The sequence below is a fragment of the Zootoca vivipara genome, chromosome 5 (genome assembly GCF_963506605.1).
Source record: "Zootoca vivipara chromosome 5, rZooViv1.1, whole genome shotgun sequence".
NCBI classification, from domain to species: Eukaryota; Metazoa; Chordata; class Lepidosauria; order Squamata; family Lacertidae; genus Zootoca; species Zootoca vivipara.
Window position 1 is genome coordinate 35,840,502 of NC_083280.1, and position 13,218 is coordinate 35,853,719.

At 42.7% G+C, this 13,218-nt stretch overlaps 2 protein-coding genes across 3 annotated transcripts in view; one reads left to right on the plus strand and one right to left on the minus strand.

The window, feature by feature from the left end:
- SNED1 (sushi, nidogen and EGF like domains 1) overlaps positions 1 to 5,493 on the plus strand; it is a 79,947-nt gene extending 74,454 nt beyond the window's left edge. For both annotated transcript variants that reach the window (XM_035133206.2, XM_060274574.1), the window contains 5 exons: positions 1,560 to 1,676; positions 3,063 to 3,150; positions 3,715 to 3,798; positions 4,108 to 4,138; positions 5,367 to 5,493. In XM_035133206.2, the coding sequence (XP_034989097.2) occupies positions 1,560 to 1,676; positions 3,063 to 3,150; positions 3,715 to 3,798; positions 4,108 to 4,129 (311 nt within the window). In that variant the 3' untranslated portion in view covers positions 4,130 to 4,138; positions 5,367 to 5,493. The remainder of the gene's footprint in view (positions 1 to 1,559; positions 1,677 to 3,062; positions 3,151 to 3,714; positions 3,799 to 4,107; positions 4,139 to 5,366) is intronic.
- Positions 5,494 to 7,642: 2,149 nt separating this feature from the next.
- MTERF4 (mitochondrial transcription termination factor 4) lies at positions 7,643 to 13,132 on the minus strand. The gene is made up of 4 exons (XM_035133208.2): positions 13,055 to 13,132; positions 10,654 to 11,164; positions 9,797 to 9,981; positions 7,643 to 8,829 (listed from the first exon to the last, which is right to left on the minus strand). The coding sequence occupies exons 1-4, from the start codon at positions 13,088 to 13,090 to the stop codon at positions 8,476 to 8,478; spliced, it is 1,086 nt and encodes a 361-aa protein (XP_034989099.2). The 5' UTR covers positions 13,091 to 13,132; the 3' UTR covers positions 7,643 to 8,475.
- Between the last annotated feature and the right edge of the window lie 86 nt (positions 13,133 to 13,218).

Here is a 13,218-nt window from a genome sequence, read left to right on the forward strand (position 1 = left end):
CACCACTCCACATTTTAACCCCTCCAGGATCTTCAATTCCATTAGTCTTTAAGTTCCTTTGCCTCTCATCTTCTTGTTCTGCTTGTTTTTCTTCCTTTTGGAAATCATATTTTGCTTCATCCCAAACAAATTTGTCATAGTCCAAGTCCTCTTCAATACTTTCATCCAATTGTTTCTCCTCACACACAGTCTCAGATTCAGCAATCTCCAAATCTAAATTATCCTCTAAGTCCTGGACTTGGACTTCAGTCTCGACTGGTGATAAGTTGAGATGTTGCCGTTCCTTGTAAAAGTCTTCCCATGACAGCAAATAGTTCAGCACAGTCTCCTGGAAGGCTCGAGAAAGCTTTGTTTTCATACTTCTTGTAACCGCAGATAAACAGGGGGTAGGGAACAATGGGTACTGGAAAATTCCTTTCTCAGACGATCGACTCCATTTTGGCTGTTCTTTTCCTTAGTTCTTAACTCAATCCCAAATCCGTTCTTACTTCCAATTTAAATAGTTCTATCACGTTTTCAAACAATTTTTAACTGTTCAACAATGCAATCAATCCACCCAGTCTTTTGACAGTTTGACAGCTTTTGACAGCTGTCAAAACACTCTTCCCCTTAATGCCGCTGTACCTCAAGGGGTGCCGGACTCGGGGGCTGAGATGGTTCCAAAAAAGTCTTTTTTTCCCTCTCGGGTCCACAACTCCAAATTCTTTCGTTGTTCGGCTTAGGTTTTTTTTTTTAAATCGCCTCCCAGTTTCCCATTAGGAAGAGACCGACTTCCGTTACTTTAAAGTCTCTCCTATTTTTCCAATCGGCAAATTTAGAATCCAGATCAAAGTTCCACTTACTTCTTTGGAAATCTTTAATTTAAATCGGAAGAATCCGCCGCTTGCCGGGTCAGGACTCGGAGCTTCGCTTCCCGGAGGTAAGATGTGGCCCAAAATGGCTCCCGCGGTTCAACCCCGCCGGCTCACGATCGCTCTATTGAGCTCTCGGGCGGCGGGGGATCCGCCAAACGGAGCAGCCGCTGGACGCCTAAGTCATCGGAACTCTCTATCCGATGCTTTTACGGGGAGTCCGCTCGCTCTGCGGACTTCCCCCCCCTCCGAGAAGCCAGGGACCTCGGCACGCGAAGTCCCTGCGTCCTTCTCACCGCCGCGACGAACCGGAAGTCTCTCCTTTCTAACATCTCTGCCTGTTGCTTGGAAGTACTTTTGACGCATGCTTTAACTATTGAGTGCAAATTCCAGAATATCTTCCTTTATGCAGCCATATAAATTTTCCCTTGGCTTTTTTGCTGGCCCATGTAGGACCAACATGGATAGCTGGCTCAAGTGAATATCTGATGTTTCCTCCCTTTATGGTCTTGATTTATGGGCTACTAATAAAATGAGGCTGCATTTTAATTGTTTGTTTGTTTGTTGTTTTTCTATTACATTTTATTGTAATTTATATTTGGTGTTAGCCGCCCTGAGCCCGGCCCTGGCCAGAGAGGGCAGGGTATAAATAAATTTTATTATTATTATTATTATTATCATCATCATCATCATCATCATCATCACCAGGTGGCAAACAGAACTGTTCCATAAACGTCTGTCAAAACGGGGGGACCTGTGTTGCTGGCCCAGAGTCTTACCACTGCGATTGTAATCCTGGATTCAAGGGCAGACAATGTGAACTAGGTGAGTTAAGAATAACGCAGGCTTCTCTGGACTCTCCTAACAGTATGATACCATGGGTGCTTCCAGATGTGGACAATTTTTAATTGTTATTCAGTTTAGACAATCTTGACCTTCCTCCTAAAGGAGTCCAGGGCATCAGACGGTGAAGTGATAAAACAAGTGATAAAATAATACAATAATACAATTAAAAATAAAAAAAAAGTTTTTAAAAACAACTAAAACCATGTGAACCCAATTGTTCCTGCTCTACTTAAGCTGCAAGTAGAAGAGCAACTCCGATTCCAGACTTTACACACTGCAGCCAAGTGGGCAACTGCCCTTTTCCCAGGGGTTGGTGGTTCCTGTATCTGGGAGACCGGCCAATTGCCTATTCTGGATGGAGTTCCCTCAGAAAGAAGAGTTTTGGAGTGCTTCTGGGTCCATCTTTGTCTGGTTGCCTCAGTGGCTAGGCCACCAACTTGGATGGCTTTAAAAGAGAACTAGACAAATTCATGGAGGAGAGGGCTATCCGTGGCTACTAGTCAGGAGTGTCAGCTTGGCCCCCGTACCGTGGGTGCCCAAGGCCATGGATGCCATGCAGCATGAATGGCCCTGGCACCAAAATTTTTGGGTGCACAGCCCCTTCATGGGGAATTTTGTGGGTGCTCGGGCACCCAGGGAGTTGGCACCTATGCTACTAGGCATGATGGCTATGCTGTACCTCCACAGCTGGAGGTAGCAATGCTTCTGAATACCAGTTGCTGGAAACCACTGGATTGGAGAGTACTCTTATGCTCTTATGCTTTCTAGTTGGCTATTCTTATGCTCTTTATGTTGACGAGGACAGACCACTGCCAGCAGATAACTTCAGTGCTCAAAAGGCTGGGCTGGCTTTCCATAGGGTACTGGGAACAGGTTCGAGGTTCTTTATTCATTACAAGGCCCTTGGCAACTTGAGTGTAGGGTAACTCAGGGACTGCCTGATCCTTTAGATTCCTGCTTGGTTCCTGAGGTATTTGAAGGGGTCGCTGTTAGTGGTCCCCTGTGGCTCAGATGCATAGCTTGTCTCTACAAGGAGCCATGTGTTCAGGATGGAGGGTCCAGTTTTATGGAGCTCCCTTCCAGTTTAGCTGAGAGAGGCCTCTTCCCTGTTGAAGTTCTGGTGCTTACTGAAGACATCAAGATTTCTTTGGTTATGGGAATATAGTGCTCTCTCCTTCCAAACTGATGGTTTAATGGGTCTGCTTATCTCCCTTCACTCACCAGCACTTGGGGCAGGAATGTATTTAGAAGGCATTAGTTCTAAGTCTTTGAATAATAGGAACATTTAACAATGCTTAGAAATTGGACTCGACATCTCTGTGCTTATTATAGTCCTTCCCTAACCATGCCAATTTCTCTCTTCAGCCTGCAAGAAGGTGCCTCAGTCTTGTACCCGGCTTTACTCAGAAACCAAATCTTTTCCAGTCTGGGAAGGAGGTGTCTGTCATTATCTGTAAGTACTGTCTCACAGAACAGAACATTAATTCAGAGATCCAATTAGCTCTGTCCCATTTTGATAGATGATAGGGGCTTGTACAATCCATTTTTGTTGTCCTGCTATTAATCCACAGGAATATAATTTAAAATACATGAGCATCTGAAAATACAGAATTTTGTGAATTAAATATTCCCTGTTCTATCAAAGAAATGATTTCTAGGATCCTAGAGGAGGCAGGAATAAAGGCAGACAGTAAACCAACTGAAGTTTGTAGTGCAGACATACACAAATGGTTGCAGAATGTGATTGCTGTAAAGTTTCTAAGATGTGATAGATCATGAATGATGCAAATAGTGAGCAACTCAGGGAATGGCGAGGAACTCATAATTTGGCTGCCAGTGGTTTCGGAGGGGCAGGCACTTGGGGGAAGATAAGGTGTTGGAGGTTTCTGTAGGAATGTTGGTTGAAATTAGGGAGGTCCAAGCTATGTGCGAGGTTCACAACCAGCACACTATTCAATTGTGGCCAAGCGGACTTTTCATCATTCCTACTCTTAACTTGCGTTTGCTGTTGTGGTAGATACAAGAGGATCTACAAAGTGCACCAGGATGTCTGCTACAAGGAGAGCTGTGAGAGCACCGTTTCAAATAAGGCACACAGCAGGTAAAGGAATGTTGGTGGCTTTGTGAGAAGTCATAGCTGTGGGGGAAACCCTTGGAATGTAATATCCAACTCCTGATTTCGGACATTACTGATGGTTTAGGTTAACAGCAACTATCTAATATTGATGTTAATTTATGGGTTGTTTAGACTGGAGTGCTTAAATCTGTGATCATTTACTCAGTCAATATTATTGCTACTTTAATTCTGCTGCCATTGCCCAACATGCTGCTGGAGCAAAGCAGCATTCAGAACAAGCAGAATACTGTATGTTTGAATGTTTTATTAATTAAACATTCTCGTTTGTTTCAGAAAACAAAGTAACAGACACTGAAGCCATATAGTAAGTATCCTTGCAGGACAAGTGGTACCTCGGGTTACAGACGCTTCAGGTTACAGACGCTTCAGGTTACAGACTCCGCTAACCCGGAAGTAGTACCTCAGGTTAATAACTTTGCTTCAGGATGAGAACAGAAATCGTGCGGCGGCGGGAGGCCCCATTAGCTAAAGTGGTACCTCAGGTTAAGAACAGTTTCAGGTTAATAACGGACCTCCAGAACGAATTAAGTTATTAACCTGTGGTACCACTGTATAGGGAATGAGGGCTCCATAAACCTCTGTGCTGGACAAACCACAGAACAGGCTTGAGGAGTCTGTGGCTCTTCAGTAGTTGGCTGCAACTCCCATCCCCGAGCATTGACCTTGCTGGCTGGAGCTGATGGGAACTGAAGTCTTAACAATAGCTGAGGACCATAGCTTCGCCAGCTCTGCTAGAGTTAGGGGTCTTGTAAGGAACAAGTTATCTAGAAGCTCTCTGGGTGGGGCATATCCTTTATCCTGCTACTTGTGGCAAATTCCTTTTGAAAATTTCCCACAGCCGAGGATATTGTGGGTGTTCTCTAACTGCATCATAATGGTGAACAAATAGTTTATTTATTTAGATGGAGAGGCTGAGCAGGGCTGAGCAACTGGATCTTGCTCCATCTATGGTGGGGCAGCCTTTTTGCTGGCAGAAAACTTCAAAAATTGATGGGTAGGTAGCTTGCTACTAAAGGAAAAGTGGCAGTGATTATTGACTACCACAGGAGATTTCATGAAAGGTATAAGTGAGACAAAGAAAACAGCACCCTGATCTTTTATTCCAAGCTGATGGTGGGCGTCTCTAGTACCAGAAGGCTCAGACATGACAAAGTGACAATCTCAGAAAATTTCAGAGAACATTTCGAGAGTATTTATACATATCTGACACTTAAGTCTGACCTTTCTACATTACAAAGATAATTGTCAACCAGTTTTCTGCTTACTTCCCTATACATGCTGAGGAATGAAATGCCATTCTTTGATTCTGCTCATTGAAAGCAATATTTCTTTCAAAGCTCTTTCAGTGAGACAGTATGTCTCTCTGCCCTCCATAAAAAAATTCATTAATGGATCCCAAAGCTATACCAACAGAATTCCTCACCAGTGTTCTCCTTGCTGAACACTGGAAAGAAAAGAATCTTTGTACCTGTGTTTTATGCATGCACACATAATCTAAATGCTAGCTGTCGTGTTTTATTTTTCCTTTGTAGGTTCCAGAACACTCAACATTTCTTCTAACTGGATTGGAAAAAAGGAGAGACCCTTCAGCAAGATCTATGGGCTTTTCCTCCTTTGCCTTGTTCAGCAGGTGTTCACCAAATAGCCATATCCCTCTCTCTTTGGCAGGATTATAAGGGTCCGCTTACCTTTCTTCATAGCACCTGAATTTATACATGATGAGTGACATGTTAGAAAAGTCTCTCTCAGGATTGAAGTCTATTATGGGCCACTTGCCACAAGGGCAGAGCCTAAAGTTTCACCAGTGATGGAGATACTGGTTATATAATCTGTGGCCACTGGACTACCTTAGAAGAAAAACAAGCCCTGAAACAAATGTTATGGATTATAACCAAAAGGAGAACCTCCCTGGCATAAAATTTGATGTTCAAAGCTAATCACAAGTCTAAAATACTCCCATTTGCAAACAGTGTGTCTTTTAAAAAAAACACTAGGTTCTTTTCCTTTGTTTTTCCCTTTGCAAGATTAGTTAATGAAAAGCAACAAATCTGACAGCCAGCTACTGCTGTGCCTTTTTATTGCTAACAAATTACTAGCATTTCAAAAGTTATTCTAGTGCAGGGGGGAAAGGGCTGCAGAAGCTATATCCATTTTCAACAACAGATCAAACAGGCTTTTAGTTATTCAGCCTGTGGACATGCTGTTCCATAACATGATTAGAAAATGCCATGCCTTAATAATTAAAAAAGTTAAAAACCCTTTTAACCACTCTATGAAGGGTAAATGGATTGCTTTCCTGTTTAAGACAGGATTGTGATGCCAGTGGAAGAAAAATGGCAAAGCATTTCTTCCTTCTTCCCAGATGTTCATTTGCTACAGCTCCCAAGAATGGCCAGCTAACTCAAGGAGCCTTAATATTTCCTAGATTTGCGAGTTTGTATGACTAAATATAAAATTGTGTTTAATATACATACACTGTATATTTTATAAATTAATACAGCCAGAGGTTCAGTTACAGTTTACCTATTATTATTCCCGTAAGTGCTGGTAGCTTTCTAGCAGCCCATTTGGCTATTGCAAAAAAGAAGAAGAAGCCTTGTTCCCTAGAAAGCTAATCCTGGCAGTCTTTAAGAGTTGTAAATATAGTTTCTTCAGCAAAGGATAGCACTAACCATTCCCAGCAGGAAAAGGCCCTTCCCACAGAAATCACAAAAGGGTAGCCTCTAGGAAAAGGGCTCACTGGAACCAATAAACGTTTAGGTTTATTCCAATTATTTACATAGGTTTTGCAGCAGTATTAGCTAAAGGATCCCCCTCCCCACAGAAATTGCATTTTTCACTACAAACCTTCTAAAAAGCCATGGGCTCTAAGAGAAAATCATATAATTATGACTAATGCAAGATCTCCAAACTCTCTCCATTGCAAATTGCAGCATTTTAGGTGAATGTTCTGTAATTTGCACTGTTTAATGAAAAGAAATAGAAATCTGGATTACTCATTCAGGGAAAGCTTCTTCAAGAGCAGTAGAAGAAAAGGAGAACTTTTAAGAAGGCCCAGCTTGTATAGATTGGCAGGAGTAGGCATGACACCAAAGGACCACAGATTGCATTGACAGAGTAGTGTTAAAAATACGTTTTAAGCTTTTCTAGCATTTTAAGCACTGATTTGTCTGAGCAGCCAATCATGTACTTCCACAATGAACCTAGGCATTGGGAAAATATGCATTTTCATGTTTCATTAGCAAGTAGAAAATTTATCATGCCCTCTGTTTCTGATGTTCAGGTTGTGAGCAGCTTATGTAGCCAAAACAGCACCAGGCTTTGGGGGGACTTCATGGTTTGCAAAAGGACAAAAATAAAATCATTGGGGGGGGGGGCTAAAAGTGGACAGAACCCCAAAACAGCCATGAGGCCACACAATGCTGATGGGAGGGGAGAAATGGAATCAAGAGGTGGAATACTGAACAGAAGCACTCCATGTTCCACAATGTTTTGTTTCCAGTCTTACTTACAAGCACTTAAATTCCAACTACTTCAGTTTAATTGGCTTGAGGGCACATGAAGGCAATCTCACTGATAAAAATATAGCTTCCAAGGTGCAAAAAAAGGGGGTGGGGGAGGAAAGGGGTAGTGATCCCGTCAGCTAAATAGCACATTTTTCCAGGCCCAGTAAATTGACAAAGATAGTGAGGTCTTCAGAGCCAGTTTCTTGTCTGTCGCACAGCAACACTGGTCCCCCCCCCCCGGGCAGTCTAAAGTAGAACAGTCTGTATCAAGTCAGTATTTTATAGCCAGATTGAGGCATATATAATGCAGCAATAAACTAAAAAAGATTTTATTCTGTCAAAGTTATTTTGTTTTGCATTTTAGATTAAAATACAATTTATTTAAAAGCTAGTCTGCTTTCTTTAAGAATACGTGAGGATGCCAGTTGGCTACCTTTACCAACAATTTTAGCAGTTGTCAGCCACCAACTACCAGCAAAACCTGTTTGCTATCCTGAGCATGAAATTTCTGCTTACAAACTGCACCTAGGCCCACATTTCCTCTTCCATAAATCATTATCTAAGTTTTACTTCACAGAACCCACAACACCTCCTTCTCTGTTCTGAAAACAACATCTGACTTTTTACTTCACAGGCTGCATTTCATCTTCCTTGACAATCCATCCCTAGCATTGCCTATTTCAAGTCCCTCAGAGAAAACAGAATTGTTGCCATTCTTAAAATGAAGTGCATTCTTATCATCTAGAGTAGAGGTGGGTAACCAGTTGCTCTTCACATGTTCTTGGATTTCCATAATCCATGACCTTGTTGGCTGGGGAGTTGGGAGTCAATAACAGATGGAGAGACCCTGATGTAGAGGAATTCCTCAGTCCATCTTGAGAACTCCCACCTCAAGTTTACCCCACGATTCTCAAAATGTGTGGTGGTTCTAAAGGAACAAGCCAGAGTAATGACAGATCACAAACATTTTTGGGTTCCATTGCTTTTACACAGCTGCTGAGTAGACTTTACCCTTATTGACCACCACCTCTCATTTTTACACAACTGATGCATTTTCATTCCCCAGTGCTCAAGCCAATTCTAGACAAACAGATTATACCAGTACCAAACTTCAGAGATTTTTAATTTTATGTACTTAGTCTGAATCAGACCCTTCGCCATCATTCTCTGAATCTGAGAGATCGTTTTTCTCTGCAGCTTCCTCCTCTTTCCGCCTCTGTTCTTCTTCACGGGCCAGCAATTTCTTAAATATATTATACTCTTCCAATGAGGAACAGGCAAATTTTTCTATAAAGTCACTTTCAGCAGCTCTAATTATGCTTTTCAGTTTGGGGTTGACAACCTGGGTCTGTCCTTTCTTGTCAGGAGTTTGATAGAGTCCCAATCGCTCCAAGAAAATTACCCGGTTTTTAATCTCAGCCAGTGATGCTTGGAAGAAACCAGAATTCACTATTTCTCTGTGTTTAATCCCCATCCTGAAATAAGCAAACTGAGAAAAAGAGTAGCTCTGAATATGCAGCCTATGAAGAAGGAATCAAACCTTGAATAAGCTATTATCAATATTCGATGCTAGACTGTGAACCAAGGGCTGGAAAGGGTTTATTATTTGGCTAAACGTGTTTCGGGATCTTTACCTTTGCTTCTCTACTGTGCCTCTTTTCCTGCCTTTATAGTCAAATCAAGGAGGTAGCTAGTTCACATAACACCAGTGCCATTGGATTTCATAATGTTTCCCTTAAAACTGGAAAAACATCTGAAGTCCTTAAGAAAAATTGTAGCAACAACGGTTGAGACAAGAGTAGCCATCCAGAGAAATTCCATGCAAAACTAAGAGTGAGATACAGCATAGCATGAATGGGTGTGCGTCTGCAAAATGGTTTCTTCTCTTCTCCCCCCTGCAGCCCAGCAACCCCTCCCAGATCTTCTTGAGGGGGTTGAATAGATCTCAGGGTGCATGGGAGCTGCAGGAGGAGGGGAAAACCTGAAATGTCATTGCACAAGCAGGCTTATGTTGTGCAAGGAAAGGACTGTCACTTGATGTGGCCCAAAGTTATGAAGTCACAGCCTTTACTGCAATAAATTCAAAAGCATGTCTATTACATAGCAGAGGGAACTCAAATGTTACATTTCTCAGGGCCCACATGAGAGATTCTAGAAACAAATCAATGGAATAAGAGGCACAAAAGCAAAGTTTATTCTAGCTTCTATTATCTATATCAGTATTTGGAAGAGGAGAAAGAAAAGATCATATTTTTAAAGCACGTTCTAAAAAATGAGTTATATGGAAACTCCCTGCTAAAGCATATCTTTGGTCTTTGCAAGATCTGTGAGTGGGATCTACTGCGACTGGACGCCTACCAGCTAATCCACTCTGGGAATGTGCACTGACACTATATATTTGATATATAGAAACTGTCTATTATTAATTTCTGAAAATATAATGCAGCATACATTACCTGGAATTTGTATTCCACATCACCTAGCTCCTCCATCAAAATATTTGGGCATGTTTGCAGAATTTTTGATATCTGCTGCACAGAGAAAAGGCATTTTTCTTTGAGGAGATTCTCTAGGACCTCAATTCTCTTTTGTGGCAAGGTAAAAATTCTTGGAAAATGAACTGCCATATGGTTAAGGCCCACTGTTAAAATAAGAGGAAAAAGACATAAACAATCATACCCTAGGGCTTACCTTTTTTTGGTTTGCTCCTCAGTACTCCCTGTGTACCTGCTATACATACAGCCACCCAGTCCTTCAGGCTAAAAATGTTTCCTGGGTATATGATGCCTGGCTCATTATTTATTGTGCAGAACTGCACAATGCAGAAATAAAGGAAACATTGAGGAGCAAATGAAAAAGGAAATGAAACAAGGATTAACAATACAGGAAGAATTCTTTAGAAGGAAAAATACAAGCTTTTCATATAAAACAAATTTGGAGGGCTAGAAGCAAGCTTGAAAGGAAAAATTATGCTTTTACATCCTTTCCTAACAAGTTTTATCAGGCAAACACTTTAAAAATCTGCAATTCAGAGTTTCAAACTTATCTAAATATGTGATGTGTAAAGTGATCGATGAACATATATTTCTATCAACGTAATGGAGCTATGGTTCCTATCACTGCATGCGCAACGTAATTTGCACCCTTTCCTAGAGATCAGATTTTCTCTCATTTATTCCATATAATGCCCACCAGAAGAGTTAAAGATAATGCTCACAGGCTCCAAAACTGGGTTACAAAAATCCAGTATAGCCCACAGCACACAATTCAGTACAGATGTTCAATTGATTGCATAGCACAGAGAAAGCATTACCTTCCTTGAACGCCAGCCTCCTCAGCAGATCTGCACGGTCCTTTATATGCTTTGATGACATTCCCAGCAACTCAGGGCTCTTCTGTAAGACATTTAGTGTGGCGTCTGTGCTTAAACCCAGAAGGAGGAGCTCTGAAACTACAGCCAACCTGAGCTGAGGAGGTGCATATGGCTGCAAGCTGAACAAGTGTGTTATCTGAGCAGGGCTTAGCCCCATGTCCAAGAATGGATCTGCCACCTTCCCCAGCTTCAGGAGATCTGAATCAGCTGGTCTCCCTGGCTCTACTTGGGAAGTAGCAAGAGTCTCTAGAAGCTTCTGAGAGGCTTCATTGGTGTCTGTTTTACAGCTTCCATGGGACACATTTGCTTCGCTTTGTCCAGAAGAACTGGTGCCAGTCAATCTGCAGCCCAGGTGTTGAAGAGAGCATAGAAAGGCAAGTGGTGATGCCTTCAGATAAAACAATTGGATAGAGCGACAGGCAAAGGGGACAAATTTGTGCTTCTGCAAGACCTAAAGGAACAGAAAACAAATTCTAGTTTATTATAATGTATTGTGTTGTTCAGGAAACTTTAGGCACCAGAACTAGGGGACCAAAACATCCTTGCAAAAATGAAACCACACAGTCATTCTAATAAGTTTTTCAAGCCATAAGACTAGTAGTATGAGTCTATGGTGGTCAGTTATTCTGTCAGTATTTGCATTACAGTGATGCCGACAAGCACCATGAAGATAAATAATATTTATTTATTTATAATCATAAAAGGGGTCATGGATTACTATGTACAAAACTCAATCCGGTCTGGTATAAGTAACAAATACAATGAATCTTACACTGCTGATCCATCTCAGATCCTTTGCTAGCCAACACTTGCAAAGCATCAGTTTCAAAGCAGCTCTCACCATCCCGTAAAGTAGTATGCTCTCAAAATCACAATTTTAATCCATTTACAATGGTAGCTGAACTTGGTTTTAAAAGGTAGTTTCCAACACCTCCAATTCATGCTTACAGACTGGCAATTCTAAACTATATTAACTATTGTTAAATACATGGCCATTTTTTCCCAAATTAAGAAAATACTATGGACATGCATACCTGGGAGTAACTCGTATTTTACTTGGTGGAACTTACTTCTGACCAAGTAAGTTTAGGATAGCCATTCACATACAAAACACTAAGCATACCTTAGGAGGGTATAACAGTGAAAAGGGATCTATTACTTATCCATTTCAAAGCTTGTACACAACCAGAACACACAACCAGAAAAGGGAAGGCAGAATCTTCTCTCTTGCTGCCATCCTACCCCCACAGGCAACATGGGGATACCAATACTAACTTACTATACAGCCTTGTTGCAATGATTCAGTGCAAGTGTGGTTATTTACTTCAGGGGTGGGAAACCACTGTTCCCCCAGACGTTAAAAGGTAAAGGTAAAGGGACCCCTGACCATTAGGTCCAGTCATGACCGATTCTGGGGTTGCGCGCTCATCTCGCATTATTGGCCGAGGGAGCCGGCGTATAGCTTCCAGGTCATATGGCCAGCATGACAAAGCCACTTCTGGCAAACCAGAGCAGCACATGGAAACGTCGTTTACCTTCCCGCTGTAGCGGTTCCTATTTATCTACTTGCATTTTGATGTGCTTTCGAACTGCTAGGTTGGCAGGAGCTGGGACCAAGCAACGGGAGCTCACCCCGTCACAGGGATTCGAACCGCCGACCTTCTGATCAGCAAGCCCTAGGCTCAGTGGTTTACTGGACTACAATTCCTATCATATTTGCTGCATATTTTGGGATCTCTGCTGGGGTTCTCTCACCAAAGAGTACTTGCCCCAAACCTGGATCTTTGCATCCAATAAATTCTTTTTTTATATACTTTCCCCCTCTCTTTACTTGCCCACCGACATTTAGCTGTTCTTATATGAGCGCCGCAACCCCAGAGTCGGACACGACTGCACCTGATGGTCAGGGGCCCCTTTACCTTTATTTTATCTGTAAGCCACCTTGAGTCTCTGTCGGGGGAAAGGCGGTATACAATAAGCAAATGTATAATAAATAAAATAATTCTAAAGAGGCGGCCGGAAAGAGAAGTGGGCGAAGCGCGACGGACTCTAATGAGAGCCGTGCCAGAAAAGCCTCTGCAAGGGCAGGAACGAGCGAGGCTGCAGGCACAAGAACACGCGTGTCTCTCGTGTGTCGGTCTGCTCAACACGCAGAGATAGTGCTTGGGCTCCACCGTCCAGGCCGCCTCCCACCGTGAAGCTGGGAGTCTTTCGCAGCGAAGGAAGGAGAAGGAGCTTGTGCTGGTGGGCCTGGGTTTCCCGTGACGGTGCCTCGCCTCTGGGCCAGAGCTCCACCGGCCCAGCCATGGCGGAGCGAGCCCTGCCACGAAGACTCCCCTACCTGCGAGCAGAAGCGCCCCAGCTCCGCGCCCCTCATCTTGCGAAGTTCCCTGTCCGGCGCGAGGCTCTCCGAGGAGGAAAGTGTTCGGGCAAACGCCTCCCCCTCGGAAACGGAAGCTGAAGAGAGCGTTCCGCCGGGCGGTTCCCGTGCAGGAGGAAGCTAGC

Bases quoted from the DNA above. Each gene is read 5' to 3' on its own strand.
- MTERF4 (XM_035133208.2), bottom strand. From the start codon at position 13,090: ATGAGGGGCGCGGAGCTGGGGCGCTTCTGCTCGCAG. The intron at 9,982-10,653 runs GTAATGCTTTCT...TTATTTTAACAG, and splicing joins GAGGCTGGCGTTCAAGGAAG to TGGGCCTTAACCATATGGCA. The intron at 8,830-9,796 runs GTAATGTATGCT...TCTTTTTCTCAG, and splicing joins ATGTGGAATACAAATTCCAG to TTTGCTTATTTCAGGATGGG.